Below are 23,031 nucleotides of genomic sequence, written 5' to 3' on the forward strand. Positions count from 1 at the left end.
TCAGAATACCACCGATCGGGCCTCTCTCAAATGCTGTGCATACCTTGAATGACCAGACCGAGGCTAACTAAGCAGAAATGTAAACACAATGGTTGACCACCTGATAAGCCCTAGCACTATGCAAACCAGTGGAAAATCTGCTTTACATTGCTGTGTACCTTTATGTAACTCAGATTCTAGGTACGATGATAACTTACACTTCTATAAAGTGCCAAAAGATACATCTTTGAAAAAGCAATGGATTGTGAAAATAAGACGAGATGAAGGAGAACACTTCAAGGTAAAACTACATTGTTTTCTGTAAACCTACAGCTATTTTTCTAGGAAAACTTTCGCTATAAGGCACAATTTTAAAAAAGTGCAATACTATATAGCCACTAAAATGATGTGTTAGTTCAAAATTATTGAATTTGAAATAGAGGGACAGATGCGCATTTTATTTCTGAATATAAATTTATGAAATGTATTGAATATGATAGAGTAATAAGAAAAGTGAAAAGTGTGTCAAAACAAATATAATTATAATTATCGTACGTTACGGTTACCGACTTAGTCTGACCTTTTGACGTTACGTCTCTATGATAGCAGTTCTATGTGGTTTTGAATCAGAAAAAAACATGGGTCATTGCAGAATCTTGACAATACCGTATTTACACTAAAAAGCATTGAAATAACAGTAAATTTGGTACTGTTTCAGATCACCAAGATGACTGTTGTTTGTTCTAAACATTTCAAACAAGAAGATTATCGGGCATGGACACCAGTCCGGAAGTGTCTCAAGCCAACTTCTGTACCGTCTGTGTTTGACTGGAGCAGTGACAAACCAGGGAGGCGAGCATTGAAGAGGAAGATCTTGGCAGATGATACAAGGTACAGTCTAAACTCGCTATGTCAAACTCTGTTATCTCGATGTTCCGGTTTTCTCGAACTTGTTTCGAATATCCTGGGTTTAGTTAAACGTGTAGTGTATTTCGGTTATATCGGATGTTCGTTATCTCGAAGTTTTCCTATTGTCCTTCTAGCACTTCGACATAACATGTATTGACTGTATGTTCAAGACGCAAAATAGGACATATGCAAGTTTAATATTTCGTAACAATGTTAGACAACAGCATGGTCATAAAATGCGTTACAGTAAGATGTAATGTTTAATGTCAAAAATCTCAATAGCACGAATAATTTATTTTCAGTGTTCTGGTATCAACAGGTGACAACAGTTTATCTCAACAAGCATCATGTCCCACTGCTGACTTCACAGCGAAACCAAAGAAAGAAGACACTACTGACATTCAATGTTGAAATCAAAATCTCAAACAGCAACTTGAACTGAAATTGATTGGCATTAATAAGCTTTCCACAGATCACTTACAGAAATATTATTATATATACTTAGGTTTCATCAAACTTTGCATTTTTCACATGTTTTGATGTAATAAAACCCTCACCTCAGACAATGCCTTATGTCTGTTACAGAAGTAATGATGCTATTAGTTAGCTGGACGAAATCAAAATATGCTGTTTTTTTACGAAACATTCATGTTTTTTCTGTGGTTTAAAGGCAGGGTTGTTTGAAAAAGCCATAAGCTGCACTCTCACAGATTTACCGTTTTGACATTATTTTTTTTTCATTTTTGGTCTTGGAACGAGCCTATTTTTGTTTAAATATCTGTAAACCAGTGATATAGGACTGCTGACAAAAGAACAGATCGCTGATTTCCGTTCGAAAATTAATGTTTTATAGCTATAACCGTTACTAATGGTTTAAGAAAAATGCATAATACATCAATTTTTGAACTTGAATATAAAAATCTGCGATCTAATTTTTTGTCAGCAGTCTTATATAACTGGCTTCCATGCATTTTCGCAAAAAATGGCTCGTCCCATGACAAAAAATAAAATAGACAAGTTGTCAAAACGTTCAATGTGTGAGAGTGCAGCTTTAAGGGTCAGATGTAATTGATCTATTACAACGGTTAGCAGAAACAAAATATTGTTCGTAATTCTGTTTGTTCAAATGTCATCAATGAATGTACGTTTTTCGATGCTTTTTTTATTATTTCTTTATGATCATTAGCATTTTCAAACAATTTTTATCTTTTTTTTTCAAACAAACACAAAAAGGATTTAACGCATTACACGGTGTAAGTATAAACCAATATACATGTTTTCTTGATGATGACTTCTATATTTTGATTATGATGGGGGGGGGGGGTGCTAGTGAGCTCAGCGTATTGAATGCGTATTGAATGCCATTACCTGTCAGATTGGCCGAGTGAATCGCTTGTTGAAAGTCACTAGTGTCGGAAGTTGCTGAATTGTCCGAATCTCCAAGCTGCAAATGATGCGGAAGATGTTGACGAGATGACAGGTGATGTGGAGAGTTTGCAGCATCTGAAATGTGTTATGAACGTGGAGAGGTTGGTCATGGAGAAGAGTCGCAGTGCTGGTGATGGGTTGTAGAAGAGGGACCTGAAGAGGTCGATTTGTTATGTATGTTTGTTATTCATGTCGGAAAATAGCTCATCGAGCTAATGTTTCTTGTTAACATATACCCGATTTTAAATAAAGATTCCTGAAGCTTGTCTTGTTTGAGCAGGAGTGTTATGGTCGTCAGCTCGAGGTTGGCTTTGATGCCTCATATGAGTGTCAGGATGTCCAGACGCCTGTGTGAAGTCTGGTGACAGCGAAAGAATGTTGCTTGCACTACAGATGGTAGTGTCTTTGGCAATAGCCGGAGTAAATTGGGGCTTCACAATCATTCGACCAGGAGCTGTTTCGACTTTTTGTGGCTCTGGCAGGAAGCACATCATTGCATTGTGTAAGACAAATTAAACGTTTTGGGCATGAATCAATGAAATGAAATGTTCTATTAAACTCTTACTTATACGAAAGGCGACAATATAGTTATGTTAATTCTAAAAAAAACCTATGCCTATAACTATTAGTGCCGGATTCTTCGGTTTTAAAGATAACGCTCAGTTAAAATGCTACAAATAGAATATTGTCTAGTTTCCTCTCTGATAATTTTTTGTTTGCCATCCTGGGTCCATTATTCTACTGTACGTTGTGTTAACATCTGTCCAACTGTGTTATGAATCACAGAATACGTATTACGTGTTTCTAACCTGAATAAACAGCAATGGATATATGTATGTATGTATTTGAATTTTCTTTAGACCTTGCGGTCAAGGATAACCCGTGAAAGTGCAAGCACATATTTCCAACGGGGTTCTTTGTGTTTATTTTTTATGAAGGGACAGCACGCAATGGATATATGTATGTATGTATTTCTTTAGACCTTGCGGTCAAGGATAACCCGTGAAAGTGCAAGCACTTATTTCCAACGGGGTCCTTTGTGGGTTTTTTTTTATGAAGGGACAGCACGCTGAAGAGACAGTTGTGGGATATAAGGAAGTCCGGGTGCGATACCCTAGCTCTTGGTTCTTTTACGTGCTCGGTGTAAAGCACCGATGCACGGGGTACAACTTTCCTAGGTTAAACCAGTACTGAGTACACCACTTTTCCAAGCACTACCCTTTAAATGGCGAACGCCAAGCAAGGGAGCTACTTGTACCAACTTTTAACGTCTTTTGGTATGACGCGGCCAAGGATCGAACCCACGACCTCCCGCTCCGTAGGCGGACGCTTAACCACTAGAACAATTAGAACAAAGCGTTGTGCGTGGGTTTCTTAATCATATTATTCATACAATCTTTTTTACATGTTTGTGTATATATAAAATAAATTGTCAACTGCGGCAGAACTGCTTGTTATTTAAAATAAGGTGAAATACCTCCAATTAAGTTTCAATTACATAGGACAAACGTTTCCTTATCAATCCTGGTATGTCTCACCTGATGCAATTAGTAAACTATAAAAAAAATGCAAAAATACATTAGGTCCATTGATGCAAAGCCTTACTTTATACACGCGTTTATCTTTAAAAGATCTTGGCGCTTTTAAATATCAGTAGTATGTAACCCGGGTATTTTTTGTGTTGACGGTATCAGTTTTAACAAACTCTCATTGACCAAGATGTAAACTATTGTATTTTTTCATTGTTTTCAGTTAATTTGTGTGCATTTTCTAGATGTCAGTTATTTAATTGTTAAAAAGCAATTGATTTGATTTTTGATTTTACGTTGTTCAAATGCCCAAATCACTCATTTTTAGATAAATTCAACCTTAACTTGATTTGTCGAGTTATGGCATATTTTCGGACATGTGACTTTCGGATATTGCCGAAGTTTTTTCATGCAAGTCACAAACTACCCGTAGCTAGTCGTTGATCTCATTAATGATTGAAATATATTAAATATTTAGATACAGGAAAAAGAATGTGACCTTTTATGAATTGTTTACTAAGAATTTAGACTAGCTAAATGCAAGTTTTTAATTTGTGTGTCAGTTATCCAAGCTTTGTCAGCAAAGCTTTCAAAATTCTCATATGGAGTTTATTGTCATCAAATCAAAAGAAGAGCACTTGATTGTCAAACTAGGTTATTTGATTACTTGATAATTTTGCTCTGGTAGTTGACATGCAGTTCGGCTTTGTAATTTACTTCATTTAATATTAGATCAAATAAATGAAAAACTGAATTACTAAGGGGGTTTTACTGACCATTCCAAGGCTGTATGTTTATTAACAAAGATATATCAATTTATAAATTTTTGCTGTTCTTGTATTGTTTAGTTTAGTGCCTCTGTATATTTATTTAAAACTTAACATTGTGCCTCTAAACAGTGTTTATTTACTTTAATACAAATTATGGCCCTTGACATTGTTTTTCTTTTATTCAACTTATTCTTGGACAGGGACATATGGCATCTTTAATGCATTCATTCTCGTAAGACAAAGCAGCGAATAGTCTTAGAGCCAGCTGTCCTACAACAGATCTAGTTACTTAACGATAAACAAGCTTAATCAGAAGCGACAAAAACAAATACACTGGTAAAATAAAGTATGCATGCATTTGATGTGAATTAATATAAATTATTTAAGCTGAGGACATTTAGAGACAGTTGTTTGACAACACCTTAACAGTTAACACCTATGATTTTTTTATGAATTCCGTTTAGTATTATAACAACTATTAATAGCTTGTGCTTTGTTTTTCTTTCAGTTCTGAATGATTATGAAGAACTTTCTAGTGCCTTTTATTGTACATCCAGACATATTTACCTCCAGCTACAGATAAACACAGAATGGCTCATACTTCACAGAGAAATGGATTAAGAACATCTGTAAAGAAAGTTAATTACAGAAAACTTCACGAGTTTGGAAGGAACAGGAAAGAAGATGTCTCTACTGCTGAAGATCTTGGGCAACAACTTGTACCTGGTATGTTTTACCTTAGATCATAGTGTTCCAGTTTTATTTGACCCAGGTTTCACCACTATACACATTACAAAAAATATGGATCATAAAATTATAGTATAAGAACTATGGGATTAATACATGCATTGAACAGTTATAGGCCTAGTTTATAAGTGCCCGACCCCCATACAACAGAAAAATCTAAATCATAAATCAAGGTATTGCCAAACATGAGGTATGACCTCTATAATTGCCCCTCCTTCCAACCAGATGGGGTATTGCGTCTATAAGTGTCCCCTCCCCCCCAACCGGATGGGTTTTTTGCCCTAATCTGTATTGGCCTTTGATTTCTGTGGGCATTGATCAGTGTGTATTTCTTCTTAAAGCAAGTACAGCACTTGCAGCATTGATGTGTAAGATGTTGTAGTCCTAATTTACCATTAACCTTTAAACAATACACAGGTCATTCGGCTGCTGTTACTCCAGGGTAATAAACACAGGATGCCCATGCTAGAAACTCGTTTAACTAGATCTTTAAACTGACAGTCACAGAGAAGAGAAATGTCAAATTTGCACACATATAGTAGTACATAATGCACCATAGTATCATTTATAATCGAACAGGAACTCTACATTAATAGACAGTTCAAACACTGATGTTGATCTCTTACCTACTGATGTTTAGAATGTTCATCAGTGTTGATACTGGCTTTCAATGATTGTTTCTCTTTTGCAGATGACAACATATCTAGCCTTAAAAACAGACATTCAGACATGTTTGTGTGTGGAATATGCAGTAAATCATTCAGTAACTTTAACCAATATCTAGAACACTTTGAAGACCATAATATATTTCTGGATGTAGACAGACATACATGCATTAAACAGGAAAGTAAAATAACATGCACCAGATGTGAACAACAGTTTTTAACACCTTGCTCATTGCACGAACATTGCAAAGATCATGGATTAGATGGAACTTATATCTTTGATGGCTTAAGTAATACAGCCTTTCCACTCGGGCATGAGTGCGCAAAGGACGACACTAGATTGGCCGATGATGCTGATATGGTTAATGCATTTAGTGAACTCGTACAAGAGGATAAAGATGGTTTTGTGCTTAAAGCATACAGCAGCTTTTTGAAATATGTTTCCAATAAAATGAAACACATTGCAGAAATATCAGTACCGGTTTCTGAAGCTCAATGTGAAAACAGAACAAAGATACACGGAAATAACATCAGTACTTTTAATAGTAAACCGGATAAAAAGAATCTTAGTTTTGGGAATGAAATTCAGGGCAATAAATATTCAAATAGTGTTGGCAATGTTATTGAGGACACTAAGCCATGTACCTTTACTAACTCAGAAAAGGATTGTAATACTTGTAGTCTTCAGAACGAAGAACATAAAAACATAGTCATAAAATATGAACAAAAAGAAGGTGATGATAATTATGAAACTGGTGACCATGTACTTGAGGTGGATGATGAAAATGTGCAAACTTGTAACAGTTCAAAAGATGTAGTACAATCAGTATCTAAAGGAAGAAGGAAAATAATGAAGAAAGAAAAAACACCAGTTGTTAAGTTTGAAATGAAGGGGAGACCAAAGAGAATGAAAGCGGGATTGGAAAATCTAAAAAACAAGCATGGTAAAAATCGTATTATGAAGATTGTAAATGGACAAAGATATTATGAATGTGGCATTTGTGGGAAACATGTCCGAAATAGCATTCATGATCACAAAAGAATTCACACAGGTGAACGTCCATTTGAGTGCAGTATATGTGGAAAAAAGTTCTCACGTAAAGGTCACGTCAAACAGCATGCACTTACTCATTTAACAATAAAACCAATTTACTGCGATCAGTGTGGGAAAGGCTTCACTACGAACACTGAGTAAGTAAATCAGTTATGTACTTGTTTGTACCATATTATATTACAAATTGGATAATACATGTAGTTTGATAAATATGATATCAGCTGCTACTTAGAATATGAAATCAAGTGTGTTTTGATAAGTCCATGTCCTATGTTGCATAATTGAAATCTTTTTTTAGGTTAAAAGAAAGAGCATTTAAATACTTTAAATCAGAAGATGAGTATCACTCATTAAGCTAATCAAATGATCTTATTTTTTTAAATGTAACAACTGCTAATAATGGGGAAAAGAATTTTTACTTCAGTCTGTTGAAAAAGGTAATTTCAAAGTAAAGCTTGCACATTTATTTTGAATTTATTCAAATTGATTGCTGAAATATTGCTGCTAAATTAGAAGAAAAAACTTTACTTGATATTAGAAGTATCAAGTGAAAAAGGCTTGTCAAGTTCAAACATTGTTACTTTTAGGTTTTCCTTCGTAAAGATTTCTTCTCAGATTTAAAACAAGTTCCGCTTCGAAGTCAAAGATAATCCAATCTTTGTAAATGTAACAACCATAACTAACAATGAGATATAGGATTTTAACTCCTGAAAATATTGTTTAATACACTGAATATTTAGCAAAGTAATCTCTACAGTTTCCAGTTGCCATCAGAGTTAAAGCTGCACTCTCACAGATTGAATGTTTTGACAACTTTTTTATTTTTATGTCTTGGAATGAGCCAATTTTTGCAAAAATGCAAGGACACCATTTATATAAGACTGCTGGAAAAAAATTAGATCACAGATTTTTATATTTAAGTTCAAAAATTGATGTTTTATGCAGTTCTTAAACCGGTTTAAGAACTGCATAAAACATCAATTTAGTAACGGTTTAAGCCATAAAACATTAATTTCCGAACAGAAATATGTACATATACGATCTGATCTTTTGTCAGCAATCTTTTATCTACGCAAAAATTTGCTTTTGCGACACAAAAAATAAAAACAGTTGTAAAAACGGTTTATCTGTGAGAGTGCAGCTTTAAGCATTATAATGATGCACTTCTTTTGCAGCATAAAAGTACACATGAGGTCTCAACACTCAGACGAACGACCATTTAAATGTGAACATTGTGGAAAGGCATTTGTAACGATTAACCGGCTCAATAAACATAGCCTTCAGCACAATGGTAAGATGGCATCTAATCCTTTTCTCTTGCATCGAAACATATACTGAAAATATGTACCCCCAAAAATAAAAAAATAACAGAAAATCTTTTCTCAGAAGGCAATACAAAAATTAAGGTCGGGTAGATTTTTAGCTCGACTATTCGAAGAATATGGAGAGCTAAACTACTCACCCAAGCGTCGGCGTCACACCTTGGTTAAGGTTTTGCATGCAAGCACACATAGGTTAATATCTCAGCAACTACTTGATGTATTGCATTGAGACTTTATACAATGGTACTCAACCATCCAATCTACTTAATTAACCAAGTATGAAAACTCTAGTTAGCGTTTAATGCAAATAATAGGCCTTTATTATTCGACTTAGAAATTCTGGTTAAAGTTTTGAGTGCACAAGCTCACATGGGTTAATATCTCAGCAACTGATTGAGGTATTGCATTGAGACTTTTTACAATGATACTCAACCATCCAACCTACTTAATTAACCAAGTTAGATAACTCTAGTTTGCATTTAATGCAAATAATTGCCCTTTATTATTCGGCTTAGAAATTCTGGTTAAGGTTTTGCGTGCAAGCACACATAGGTTAATATCTCAGAAACTAATTGAGGTATTGTATTGAGACTTGATACAATGATACTCAGCTTTCCAACCTACTTAATTAACCCTAATAGAAAACTCTAGTTTGCATTTAATGCAATTAATAGGCCTTTATTATTCCACTTAGAAATTCTGGTTTAGGTTTTGCGTGCAAGCACACATAGGTTAATATCTCAGCAACTACTTGAGGTATTGCATTGAGACTTGATACAATGGTACTCAACCATCCAACCTACTTAATTAACCAAGTTAGATAACTCTAGTTTGCATTTAATGCAAATAATTGCCCTTTATTATTCGACTTAGAAATTCTGGTTAAGGTTTTGCGTGCAAGCACACATAGGTTAATATCTCAGAAACTAATTGAGGTATTGTATTGAGACTTGATACAATGATACTCAGCCTTCCAACCTACTTAATTAACCCTAATAGAAAACTCTAGTTTGCATTTAATGCAAATAATTGCCCTTTATTATTCGACTTAGAAATTCTGGTGAAGGTTTTGCGTGCAAGCACACATAGGTTAATATCTCAGAAACTAATTGAGGTATTGCATTGAGACTTTATACAATGGTACTCAACCATCCAACCTACTTAATTAACCAAGTTAGATAACTCTAGTTTGCATTTAATGCAAAAAATAGGCCGTTATTATACGCTTTGAAATTCAGGTTAAGGTTTTGCGTGTAAGCACACATAGGCTAATATCTCAGCAACTACTTTAGGTATTGCATTGAGACTTGATACAATAGTACCGGTACTCAACCATCCAACCTACTTAATTAACCAAATTAAATAACTCTAGTTTGCATTAAATTCAAATAATGGCCCCTTTTTTTGACATAGAAATTCTGGTTAAGGTTTTGCATGTAACCACTTTTAGGTCAATACCTTAGCGAATACATCATGTATTGCATTGAAACTTTACACACAGGCTCCCAACCATTTAACCTTCTTCTTTAATCAAGTAAGATAACTCTATCTTTCATATTATTAAATTTTTGCCCCTTTATTATGAGACTTAGAAATTCTGGTTAAGGTCTTGCATGTTAGCACACATAGGATAATATCTCAGCAACTACTTGATGAATTGCATTGAGACTTTATACAACGTAATTGAATAACCAAGTTAGATAACTGTATTTTGCAAATAATGGCCCTTTATTATTAGACTTAAAAATTCTGGTTAAAATTTTCCATGTAACCACATTTATGTTAATATCTCAGCACATCATGTATTGCATTGATATCTAATCTAATAGTGATCCATGCATGTTTCGCCAAAACTTTTCAATCCTTACATTGAAAAGCGACGGAATAGTCGAGCGCGCTGTCTCTGTGACAGCTCTTGTTTATAATATAATCAAATAAAAAAAAATAACATCGCATTCTTTTCTTTAATAAGCGGACCGCTTGTAGCTCATCAGGACTTATAATAATTTTATTATAAGCCCTGATGCGAAACCGGACGGCTTATTAAAGAAAAGAATACTCATGTGATGTTATTTTTTTATTTGATTATACGGATTCTTTAACCAGCACTTTACTATTATATATATATATATGCCAATCTAGCACCTGTTTTTAATTTCTTTATTCAAGCTTGTCTGTATATTAACTGATAACAAATACTCACCATACTGAGACGATGTGCAGAGCTTATTTTACATCCAGTTCGGTTCAAAGTCATACACATGAACTTATAGGTGCTGAGAGCATGTTACAACCAGCTTGGTTTAAGGTCAAGGTTACACTTGGAGGTCAAAGGTCATATGTCTAATATGACTATATTTATGTCCGATGTTCATCATATTGGGACAATGTGCTGAGAGCATGTTACAACCAGCTTGGGTTAAGGTCAAGGTTACACTTGGAGGTCAAAGGTCATATTACTTCATTTTGTGCAAGCTCTTTATCTCTTGAACTTCTTGAACAATATTGAAATAATTCACCTTTTATGTTCACCATATTGAGGCAATATGATGAGCGCATGTTACAGCCAGCTTGGTTCAAGGTCAAGGTTACACTTGTAGGTCAAAGGTCATATTACTTCATTTTGTGCAAGCTCTATATCTCTTGAACTGCTTGAACAATATTGAAATAATTCACCATTAATGTTCACCATATTGAGGCGATATGACAGTTGCATGTTACAGCCAGCTTGGTTCAAGGTCAAGGTTACACTTAAAGGTCAAAGGTCATATGACTACATTTCGTGACCACTCCATATCTCGTTAAAATCAATGTTCGAGACATCAATGTTTGATCACAATAACAACCATCTAGTGTTTTTTGGTACAGCCTAGTTTTAGAAAAAATATGTGGTAGACAATTAAAGATTTCTAAGAGTTGCACAAGAAAACATCAGGATGCAATTGTATAAAACTGGATAACCTTTCCACAGGTTCTTTTTTGTTAGTTTGCCCATGTAAGCAATTCACTTGATAAATGGTCATTATTGGCTAAATATTGATTAATCAATACACATTAACTTCATCCAAACAAAAGAATTCACAGGTTATATATACTTATTTGTATTAAACCTTTTCTCCACTAGAGAAGCGGAGCACATGTGACACCTGTGGTAAACAGTTCACGCATCTCTACAACCTCAGCTGCCACATAGAAAACGTCCATAGGAAGGAAAAACGCCACATGTGCTCAATCTGTGAAAAACGGTTCTCTACAAACTATCAACTTAAATGTCATCTCATTAAACATGCAGGTCTGTACTTTTGTTCAGGGAATAGGATTAGATGGTGACAGTGTTTTATGGCATTATGACTTGGTGAAGTTTGATTGTGAAGTAAATCATGTCGGGATTTCTAGAGTTTTGCCCCATTTACTAGTAGGTTTTTGTCTTACGCAGACAATGAAAGTTTTTATTACCCATTGATTATGTAACTTGGTGAGTGTGTTTGTGGGCTTACAATCACGGTCAGCCTTGCCAGTGCTGTAAATTGCCTTACTTACTCCAGAGTTATGCCCCTTTTACATATACATTGTAAAAAATAATAGGTTTATGGTTGTGCAGTCACTTAAGTATTTATTACTGGTATCCAATCACGTTAAAACTGTGTGACAGGATTTGTGTATGTAACGTCTCTGTCAAGGTTGATCTTGGCGGTATAACATACCAATAACTGTAGATTTACATCACTTTTACATTAAATATAGGAGGTTTATAACTTGTGTTGACACTTGGTGACAATATATCTATGGATAATGGCTTGATCAAGTTGGATCGTGAGATAAATCGCTCAAGTTGCATCACAGTATTGCCCCTTTTATAATTTAATGAAGTTTGCTTGCTACATGTGTAATAGATTAGTAATGATTATGAGATCAAGTTCTGAATTGCTACACTATTTTTCTAGGTTTACATTAAAATTGATAAGAGTAATTGGTTTGAGAATGATTGGCGCTCAAATCAGGTGACACACCAAATTCCACGAATTTCTAGTTGCCAATATACATGTATGTTATATTGTATGGCACAAATTGCTTTCTTCATACATGCCATTTTTCTGAGAGGCTTCCTAGGGGGATTGGGTATGAATTCCAGGGGATTTTGATATTACACCTGGGGATTTTTACACAGCAAAATTTTGTGCAATATCTATATTTATAATATAAGAATAAATACAGAAACACACTCTAATTATAATAATTTTTGGACTAAGTCTTCATGGTCCTTCATGTAATTTTACACTCATAATATTATGGATGCTTTCCACTGTCAAACTTGAGGTAGTTTAAAAAAACAAACCCCGGCGCAGGACCAGGGGATGGGCCAGAATTCTGGGGGATATGTCATGTATGTTTCTTTATAGTGTCAATGTGGAATTACAGGTGTTCGTCCATTCAACTGTACGTTTTGCACCCAGGATTTTGTGGAGAGGAAAGATTTGAGGCGTCACTTGAGCAAAAAACACAATAGGCAACTGGATGAAAATGCTAAGCTACCAGGTATGAAACTCAAGACAAATTGATCAACAAATTATAATGCCGTGTAATGCTAACATTCACATTAACTAACAATGTTTATAAATACAAGAAATAAATGTTTCCTTGAATTTAAAATCATTATGAAATATATTGTGTTTCTTCGGGAAGCCATCATTCCTAGCACTTGTTAATTGCAGTTTGATTGATATATTATTGTTCTTTAACCTATGATATTTTTCAAGTCTCAAACTTTCTCATTCCACAGACTATTACAGCTTTGAGCGAGTTCAGTAGTTGTTTTCGTGTTTCTTTCATCATTTGAACGGTGTCTGTTATGAGAGGCCCGAAGCCGATGGAATAAAAAAGAAATGTATTTAATAAAGTGATCCTAATTAAAGGAGTGCTTTGAGGAGACTAAGAAATCAATTTGACACTCTTGATACAGATACTAACTAAACCCAAAGTGAGCTCCTTTTCCTGTGGCCAGTCGAGCTTGTGTCATGGTGTGCTGTCCTTTGTCCGTGTGGCGTCTTTAAACAAATGCAATCACTTCAGTATCTCAATCAAATTTATACAGTAGTCGTATATCAATGAGAACTCGAAGCCTTTTTTTAAATCAGTAAGGTCCACCCATGTATGACTGGATTATTGCCTTTGAAATACTGCAGCCTTAGCAAAACTATTCTCTATATATGGTGATAACTTTGTACAGAGAGCTGTGTATTATTTAAGCATTTCTCTCCTTTTGTAAAACATATGGCTCGCTGATTGCTTCCCTTTGATTGTTGGTTCAGTTAAGAATAAAAGAATTACCCAAAAAAGTCATGCCAGCAGAGCATAGGCTTTCAAGGGCCTCTTGTTTACTTCATAACCATGACATGTACTTGTATGTATAGGTTTGTATATTTTGTATTGAATATTGCAGTAAGAGTATTGCGTTCAGAGTATTAATGTAAGACATTTGTGTTTCAGATCTAACAAAGGTCTTGGAATCAATTCAGACAACTTTGCAAATGCAATTCCCTGGTATCAACCTAGACAATAGAGGACTTGAAGAACACATAACAGAACACATACCTCAGCCCGTTGAGGGATCAGTCAATGAGGAATCAATTGTACATGAAAGTTCTATAACAATTGACAGTGAAACTGTATTTTTATGAAATAGTGGCTTAGTATATGACAGTGATAACTTCGGGAATTCAGTGAAAGTGATTTACTCAGATGATCAATAAGTTATTTCCTGATTTGAAATTGAAAGTGAGATAGGTAAACAGTGTGATGCTGACGATTAAATGGAGGAATAATCTAGGAAAGGCAAGATTTCAGCTGTCACTGAAAAAAGAAAGATTAAAATGTAGATACTTATTCATATACATGACCTAAGGTTTAATAAAAATGAACAACTGGTTTTCTGTACTTCTGTAAGTATTTTGTAAAAGTATTAGAATGACTTTACCATACACAGATAGTCACATAGTCGGATATGATCATGATGACAAGATTAGATTATGATAACATGAACAAGAATAGATCGTGATTACACCAACAGGAAACGATTGTGAAAATATAAACAAGAAAACACCATGATCACACAGAACAAAAACATCACTTTTACATGACCAAGAACCCTAAGTGGTTGTATTACAATCAAGAACAGATAACGGTAAAACGATCAAGAAAAGATAATGGTTAAACGATCAAGAATAGATAACGGTTAAACGATCAAGAATAGATAATGGTTAAACAATCAAGAACAGATAATGGTTAAACGATCAAGAATAGATAATGGTTAAACGATCAAGAATAGATAATGGTTAAACGATCAAGAATAGATAATGGTTAAACGATCAAGAACAGATAATGGTTAAACGATCAAGAATAGATAACGGTTAAACGATCAAGAACAGATAACGGTTAAACGATCAAGAATAGATAACGGTTAAACGATCAAGAATAGATAATGGTTAAACGATCAAGAATAGATAATGGTTAAACGATCAAGAATAGATAATGGTTAAACGATCAAGAATAGATAGATGTTACAGAAGCAAGAACAGATAATTTTAACGCGAACGAAAATATCATTACACGATCATGGACTTAGTATAGTCAAAAGGCGAGCAGAGCTCATAGTTACACGAACAAGAACAGATCATGGTTACAAGAACAGGAACAGATCATGGTTACGCGAATGAGAACAGCTCATGGGTACGCGAACAAGAACAGATCATGCTTACACGAACAAAAACAGATCATAGTTACACGAACGAGAACAGATCATGGTTACGCGAATGAGAACAGATCATTGTTACGCAAACGAGAACAGATCATGGTTACGCGAACGAAAACAGATACTTGTTAGGCAACGAGAACAGATCATGGTTACGCGAATGAGAACAGATCATGGTTACGCAAACGAGAACAAATCATGGTTACGCGAACGAGAATAGATCATGGTTACATAAACGAGAACAGCTCATTGTTACGCGAACGAGAACATATCATGGTTACGAGAACAGATCATGGTTACATACGAGAACAAATCATTGTTACGCAAACGAGAACAGATCATGGTTACATAAACGAGAACAGATCATGGCTACGCGAACGAGAACAGATCATTGTTACGCGAACGAGAACAGATCATGGCTACGCGAACGAGAACAGATCATTGTTACACGAACGAGAACAGATCATGGTTACACGAACGAGAACAGATCATGTTTACGCGAACGAGAATAGATCATGGTTACGCGAACAAGAACAGATCAAAGTTACACGAATGAGAACAGATCATGTTTACGCGAACGAAATCAGATCATGGTTACACGAATGAGAACAGATCATGGTTACACGAACGAGAACAGATCATGGTTACGCGAACGAGAACAGATCATGTTTACGTGAACGAGAACAGATCATGTTTACGCGAACGAGAACAGATCATGTTTACGCGAACGAGAACAGATCATGTTTACGCGAACGAGAACAGATCATGTTTATGTGAACGAGAACAGATCATGTTTACGCGAACGCGAACAGGTCATGGTTACGCGAACGAAATCAGATCATGGTTACACGAATGAGAACAAATCATTTTTACGCGAACGAAATCAGATCATGGTTACACGAATGAGAACAGATCATGGTTACACGATCGAGAACAGATCATACACGAACGAGAACAGATCATGATTACTCGAACAAGAACAGATCAAAGTTACACCAACAAAAACAGATCATGGTTAAATGAGCAAGAACATAATTATGTTAGACGTGGTGAAAATCTAAATTCAATGTAATAGCAGACATTGTTATTGATAACTTTTATCAGGAGTATCATGAAGGCATTCTAAAATTCGCACTTTCTTTATCAATAAATAAAACAAAACACTTAGGCTCAGAGACCTCGAACTTGGTAAAGGTCTCTCAAACATAACCAGCACCTTAACTGATTTATGTCAGTTGGGCCAACGTTAAATTTGTGGCGACCTTGAGCGGAAAATCCGAATTCGTTCAATAACTCGAGAATGCTTGTAGCCGGATACCTCAAACTTGGTATGCTGGTAAACTGCACCCGCTTCCTTTAAGTCATGCTTTGCAACAAAATTAGTCTTGTTTACTCTGGAGTTATGGCCTTTGATTTGTCAACATTTGACATAATCTACTTTTCACGCTCTCAGACTTGGGCAATTCTTAACCAATTGTTTACAAAGGGAGGTTAACAGTCATTATTACATTATAAACTCTTAAGAGTTGTAGCCCTTGATTTGGCATCAATTGAGAAAACAAATAGTTTGTGCTCTCTTAGCAAGCTCAAGCTGGAACCAATAATCGTCCTCCCAGTTTCGACAGCCCCTTTAATTTTCAAATCTTGAACACAAAAAATTACTTGCGAACCTGACCTTTGTTGTCCAATCCTTATTGTACTTGGGGTATATGCTATCTAGAACAATTTCGTAAAAACTATATTTTTTTTAACTGTTTAAAACAGTGAATATCATTTTTATTTCACTGGTAATTCTCTTTAAATCGCCGATAAACATAAATTATAATAAATTGAAATCTTTTTCCAGATGATCATCTTTAAAATGCTTTATGCAAAGAAAAACAATTGCAGAGAAAAATATGGGTCGGTCGGGTTTACTGAAAACTAGCCATTTTACCTTCACTCCTTATCAAAGCGACATACAGACCCCATTGTTAGACTTATGCCGATCAAAGATCAAGATCAGAATGATAGGTCGATGGTTGATTGGGTAGTCTTAAATATTTTGAAACAAAACTATATTCATTTGTAGAAAGACCCCCCCCCCAAAAAAAAGGAAACTTTTCAAAATATTTCGAAAAAAAATACCCCATTTCCTAATTTACAAATTGACGTGCTGCATATAAAGGAGTATGTATTTTTCTTGAACCTCGAAACTGTGAGAGAAAAAAATGAAATTTTGATGCATTTTATGCTTTTGTCCTTCGTACCAACTTTGCACTGTGTTTGATTACCCTTGATATTTACGCAAAGTGAAGAATTTGTATTAACTGAATCAGAGAAAACAGATAGTGTCCTTTATTTATAATAATTTATCACAAGCAATTAACAAATTGAATGTTCGGCAAGAAAAAACAAAACAGAAAAAATGTGACTAAAAAGTGTGTTTTGTTAAATATCTGAAATACTTATATCAAACAAATAGGATAACAAAATTATTTTATCAAAGTTCTAGTTGATCAACATGTTTTCAAATTCTTAATAATTGTTCATTTTTCAAACCGAGTTTTTTTCTATTTATTAGCCGAATATGGTTTTAATAATAGCATTGCCAATACATATTCAAGTTCTCTAAACATTACACATCTGTAACGTTCCCTTACAGTAAAATCTATTAAAGTTTAACCTCATTGAAGCAAGCATGTATTTTCTATTATTTTTTTGCAACAGGGAGATAACTGCGTATCAAATTACACTTGTTAATATTCTTCGTCATCTTGTTCACCGTCTCCGTCTTGGGTGTCAACACCGACCTCCTCATAGTCCTTCTCGAGAGCCGCTAGGTCTTCCCGGGCCTCGGAGAACTCTCCCTCCTCCATACCCTCACCCACGTACCAGTGGACGAAGGCGCGCTTGGCGTACATAAGGTCAAACTTGTGGTCGAGGCGGCACCAGGCCTCGGCGATCGCGGTTGTGTTGCTCAGCATGCAGCACGCGCGCTGCACCTTTGCGAGATCGCCGCCGGGGACGACGGTGGGCGGCTGGTAGTTGATGCCGACCTTGAAACCAGTGGGACACCAGTCGACGAACTGAATTGTGCGCTTCGTCTTGATGGTTGCGATAGCGGCGTTGACGTCTTTTGGAACGACGTCGCCGCGGTAGAGCAGACAACAGGCCATGTATTTACCGTGACGTGGATCACATTTGACCAACTGATTGGCAGGCTCGAAGCACGCGTTTGTTATCTCGGCCACAGACAGTTGCTCGTGGAAGGCCTTCTCGGCGGAGATGACGGGCGCGTAGGTGGCCAGAGGGAAGTGGATGCGCGGGTAGGGCACCAAGTTGGTCTGGAACTCGGTCAAATCCACATTCAGGGCACCGTCGAACCTGAGGGAGGCAGTGATTGAGGAGACAATCTGGCCGATCAGCCTGTTCAGATTGGTGTAGCTCGGGCGCTCGATGTCTAGGTTCCTGCGACAAATATCGTAGATGGCCTCGTTGTCGACCATGAAAGCGCAGTCGGAGTGCTCCAGGGTGGTATGGGTGGTCAAGATTGCGTTATACGGCTCAACGACGGCCGTCGCTACTTGTGGCGCCGGGTACACAGCGAACTCGAGCTTAGACTTCTTCCCATAGTCGACGGACAGGCGCTCCATGAGCAGAGATGAAAATCCAGATCCGGTGCCGCCACCGAAGCTGTGGAAGATCAGGAAGCCCTGGAGACCGGTGCACGCGTCTGCGATTTTCCGGATCCGGTCAAGGACATGGTCGATGTGCTCCTTGCCGACAGTGTAGTGGCCGCGGGCGTAGTTGTTAGCGGCGTCCTCCTTACCGGAAATGAGCTGCTCGGGATGGAACAGCGAACGATAGGTTCCGGTCCGCACTTCGTCTGTAATTCACATGTCATGATGAACATCATTTCATATTATGTTCGGTAAATAAGTATGATGTCTACTGATAAAAAACTATTTAATTAAAGATGCCATTGGGCTAATATTCCAATGAAATTTAAACCGAAAAAAGATCTGAAAAATATTATTGTGATTCCGCAAATAATGAAACTTTAAATACAAGAGTAATGGAACTGAATTATGCTTGCGTACCAATGACGGTCGGTTCCAGATCGATAAACACAGCCCGCGGCACGTGCTTGCCGGCGCCCGTCTCGCTGAAGAACGTGTTGAACGAGTCGTCACACTTGCCGACGGTAGCATCTGAGGGCATTTGGCCGTCTGGCTGAATTCCGTGCTCCAGGCAGTACAGCTCCCAGCAGGCGTTGCCCATCTGGACGCCCGCCTGTCCCACGTGCACAGAGATACATTCACGCTGAAAAAAAGAGGAAGAAAATGAAATCCTGCACATGGGCACCAATTTAAAAACTTTAGATCTGAATTATCAACCATTATTGCAGTAATGCCGTCGCCTGCCTGCATCTACCATCCACTTGTACCGAAGAGCAAAATCTGCCGGTTCCTCTAGTTGTCGCATGCAAAGAAGCTTACGTCTATTAAACAGTCTCCTGTAATTAAGCCCGCACCGTTGAACGGTCGTCTGTCAAGCTTACGCCGTTAAAGCTTACTCTTTTAAACAGTATCCTGTTATTGAGTTGACTCTATTAACAGTCGCTTACAATTAAGCTTACGACGTTAACAGTCGCCTTTGATAAAGTTTAGTCTATAAACAGTCACCTTTGATAAAGTTTAGTCTATGAACAGTCGCCTTTGATAAAGTTTAGTCTATAAACAGTCGCCTTTGATAAAGTTTAGTCTATAAACAGTCGCCTTTGATAAAGTTAAGTCTCTAAACTGTCGCCTGTAATAAAGTTTAGTCTATAAACAGTCGCGGCGCCTGTAATAAAGTTAAGTCTAGAAACAGTCGCCTGTAATAAAGTTTAGTCTAGAAACAGTCGCCTGTAATAAAGTTTAGTCCATAAACAGTCGCCTGTAATAAAGTTAAGTCTAGAAACAGTCGCCTGTAATAAAGTTTAGTCCATTAACAGTCGCCTGTAATAAAGTTAAGTCTAGAAACAGTCGCCTGTAATTAAGCTTATCGTTTAAAACAGTTATCTGTTATTTAGTTCACTGTTTTAAACAATTACCTGTAATCAAGCTTACACAGTTAAAAAGTCCATACAACCGCACTTAGATTTTGCAATAAACAGCCATCAACACCAACGTCCCCCAATTTATATCTGCACGAGTTGTGTTCTTCAACGATACATACTGACTTATCAATATTCTGGAAACGAATTTCGGAAATCACTATATTAATTATGACCTCACTAGTTTATTGTATAATTAATTATTTTAAGTAGTTATATCAAATATATATATATACTTCTAGAGCTCTCTCCAGTGACATTATTTAGTATTTCCAACTTCTGCCCAATCAAGGAGTTGATGCTTGATGGTTGGGACATAGAATGACGCCTAACAATCTGTACCGAAGTTTTGTTCAAAATGTTGCTTATTGTTTTTTTTTTTAATTAAACAATATATTACAGTAAACCATTTTATCGGGCCTGACAATATTCAACTTTGTATTAATAATTTCTGAACTATCTCACCTGTAAATGTTTTTCAAGTGAAACCAGTACAGAACATAAGCATTATAACAAATTACAATAAAGCACACTGTAACTTATTGGCCATTAATCAAAAGTAGCGAGACAGGATTTATGTTTTTAACCCAGCATCAGTAAAATGTTGTTTTTTTGTGGATGCAGATATACAGTATGTGTTCACGTGACAGTCAGTCATGGATGTTGAAAACAAGATCTTGTTTATCTTACTTTCGCTTAGCTTGGATAGGCAAGAATGTTTGTAATGACATAAGTGTCTTAGTCACTGAACATTTTGAGGTTTATCTTAAGTAAACCTTTTTATATTTTCAGTTTAAATTATATATACTACCCATTCGTGTGGAAACCATAACACTAATGCGCATATTTCACTAGCGGATTCTGTGGGGTGAGGGCGCCTCCAACTCATGCCCCCTCTAAATTTGTCAAGTTCAAATCTAATGTCAATATCGGAGAAAAAAAAGTAATACAATACGCCAAATATGCACCATGGAGTACCTTCATCCCCGCCCCGCCAACATTTTAAGACCGCAACCCAAAGTTACGCCCCCTCTAACGTCAACGCCTGGAACCGCCCCTGCATTTGCTTATGAATACTGGTAATACTAGTTCTATTTCTGTTCATTCTTTCATATCCATAATTAGCCTACGATTTTTATATAAACTGAGAGAAGGAAAGAGCAATATTACATGAATATGAATGTTATACATAAAAACATGTATAATAAATAATAGTACGTATAAATTAATATAATCGTGACTTTTAAATGTATATAATTAAGCGACTACATATTGTATATATAGTACACAAGCAGATTAAAGGTGGACTCCCTGCCCTCCACCTCTCGCCACTACTTTTTTTTTTTGGGGGGGGGGGGGGGGCTCTTACCCCATTCTAATGTTTATTGCCTACTTTGGAGGTTCGATGGGAAGGGACGCAAGATGCGCCCCTAAACAGACCCCCACTAACGTCAATTCCTCTCAATTGGTATAAAGCTATAAATAATTATATATATTCATCTCTATAAAACAAACCACAACTGTAGTCGTGTTTCTGCGTAAAATCAATGTTTATATGTACGATATGAATGTAGAAAATTACTGCAGGCTATTAACAGCGGTTAAATGTCACGTTTTATTTTCGCATGCTATTAACTTAATGTATCATTCAATTATACAGAAATCTTCTTAAACATCTATGGTAATTGCTAACTATTGTTTAACGTTTCATAATTTGTTTTTGCGCACGAATACTCAATCAAACAAATCACACAAAAAAAGAACAAAAGGTTCAGATTTTCCCATGACCTTTTAACTTATCTATTTACGCGTCATACAAATAGTCCCCGGAAACTGAAAATGAAGCATTTGGTGATTACTACTCGTTACCTTTAATTCCATGTTTCATATAACTGAGAAAAAACATTAAAATTGACTTAAAACTCACTCCCATTTATGATGTCGTAACCAGTGGATGAAAATCGCAATCAATATATAATTATGTACAATAATCATGAACAGATGTTGGATAAGAAAAAAAGACAAGAGCATCACAAGGAAATGCCGACGCGCGTCTGTTTTTGCTGTGAATGTTGTCGTTTTTCTCCATTTGACAAAGTGCCAGTGCTCGACTGTTAATAAAGACGGAGGGTACGTGACTTTATACACATGTGCTTATAGTCTATTAGTGTCACTGGTAACATATTTACCAAGTTTCAAGTGAATACCTTGAGCGGTGTCTAAGATATGGCCATGATTAAAGTTTCGCATAATGACGACGCCGTCGCAGACGACGCCGACGGCAGAAATGCTTTACCATTTCCTCGACATATTTCGCATAATGACGACGCCGTCGCAGACGCCGCAGACGACAGAATGCTATTCCATCACCTCGACATATTTTCTTCGAAAAGCAGACGAGACATCTAGAAAATTCTTTAAAATATTACTCACCATATTTAGATCACAGTTTGTATCCACACAAAAAAGCCCAAATGGTGATGCTGGTTGAGGTTGATTTGTTTTTCTCACGCCGACTTTAAACCGTCTAGTGAGAAACGAATAACTGGTTGGAAAACAACCCGCCCCGTCACTTATATATCACATACTACTGCGTAATAGACTGGCCGCATGCACAAAGCGAATGTTAATAATAATAAAAATGATACAGTTAAATCAACGAAAATCTTTTTCTTATATTTTTAAAAATGAGCGGATTACCCACCCCCCTTCCCCACCCCCGCCCCCCTTCAAAAAGTATGTTTAAAATAGACTAGAAAAGAAAATACTACGGCGTCCAAGAGGGGACGTATTTGGGGAT

The 23,031-nt window shown here is 36.4% G+C and overlaps 2 protein-coding genes across 6 annotated transcripts; one reads left to right on the forward strand and one right to left on the reverse strand.

Moving 5' to 3' along the window:
• The first annotated feature begins 4,010 nt into the window (after positions 1-4,010).
• On the forward strand, positions 4,011-14,329 carry LOC128237722 (zinc finger protein ZFP2-like). Of its 5 annotated transcripts, none has more exons than XM_052953320.1 (7): positions 4,011-4,037; positions 5,124-5,341; positions 6,054-7,218; positions 8,257-8,372; positions 11,528-11,695; positions 12,823-12,939; positions 13,891-14,329. In XM_052953320.1, the coding sequence occupies exons 2-7, from the start codon at positions 5,206-5,208 to the stop codon at positions 14,079-14,081; spliced, it is 1,893 nt and encodes a 630-aa protein (XP_052809280.1). In that variant the 5' UTR covers positions 4,011-4,037; positions 5,124-5,205; the 3' UTR covers positions 14,082-14,329. The 5 variants fall into 5 exon arrangements, with proteins under 5 accessions (XP_052809280.1, XP_052809273.1, XP_052809287.1 ...); XM_052953313.1 differs by having other exon boundaries at positions 4,021-4,115; XM_052953327.1 differs by lacking the exon at positions 4,011-4,037 and adding an exon at positions 4,141-4,499.
• Positions 14,330-17,473: 3,144 nt separating this feature from the next.
• On the reverse strand, positions 17,474-22,823 carry LOC128230553 (tubulin alpha-1A chain-like). The gene is made up of 3 exons (XM_052942943.1): positions 22,665-22,823; positions 19,234-19,456; positions 17,474-19,019 (listed from the first exon to the last, which is right to left on the reverse strand). Exons 1-3 carry the CDS (start codon positions 22,665-22,667, stop codon positions 17,890-17,892), a joined length of 1,356 nt encoding a protein of 451 aa, XP_052798903.1. The 5' UTR covers positions 22,668-22,823; the 3' UTR covers positions 17,474-17,889.
• Positions 22,824-23,031: the final 208 nt, after the last annotated feature.

This window comes from Mya arenaria, chromosome 1 (assembly GCF_026914265.1).
Source record: "Mya arenaria isolate MELC-2E11 chromosome 1, ASM2691426v1".
Lineage (NCBI taxonomy): Eukaryota > Metazoa > Mollusca > Bivalvia > Myida > Myidae > Mya > Mya arenaria.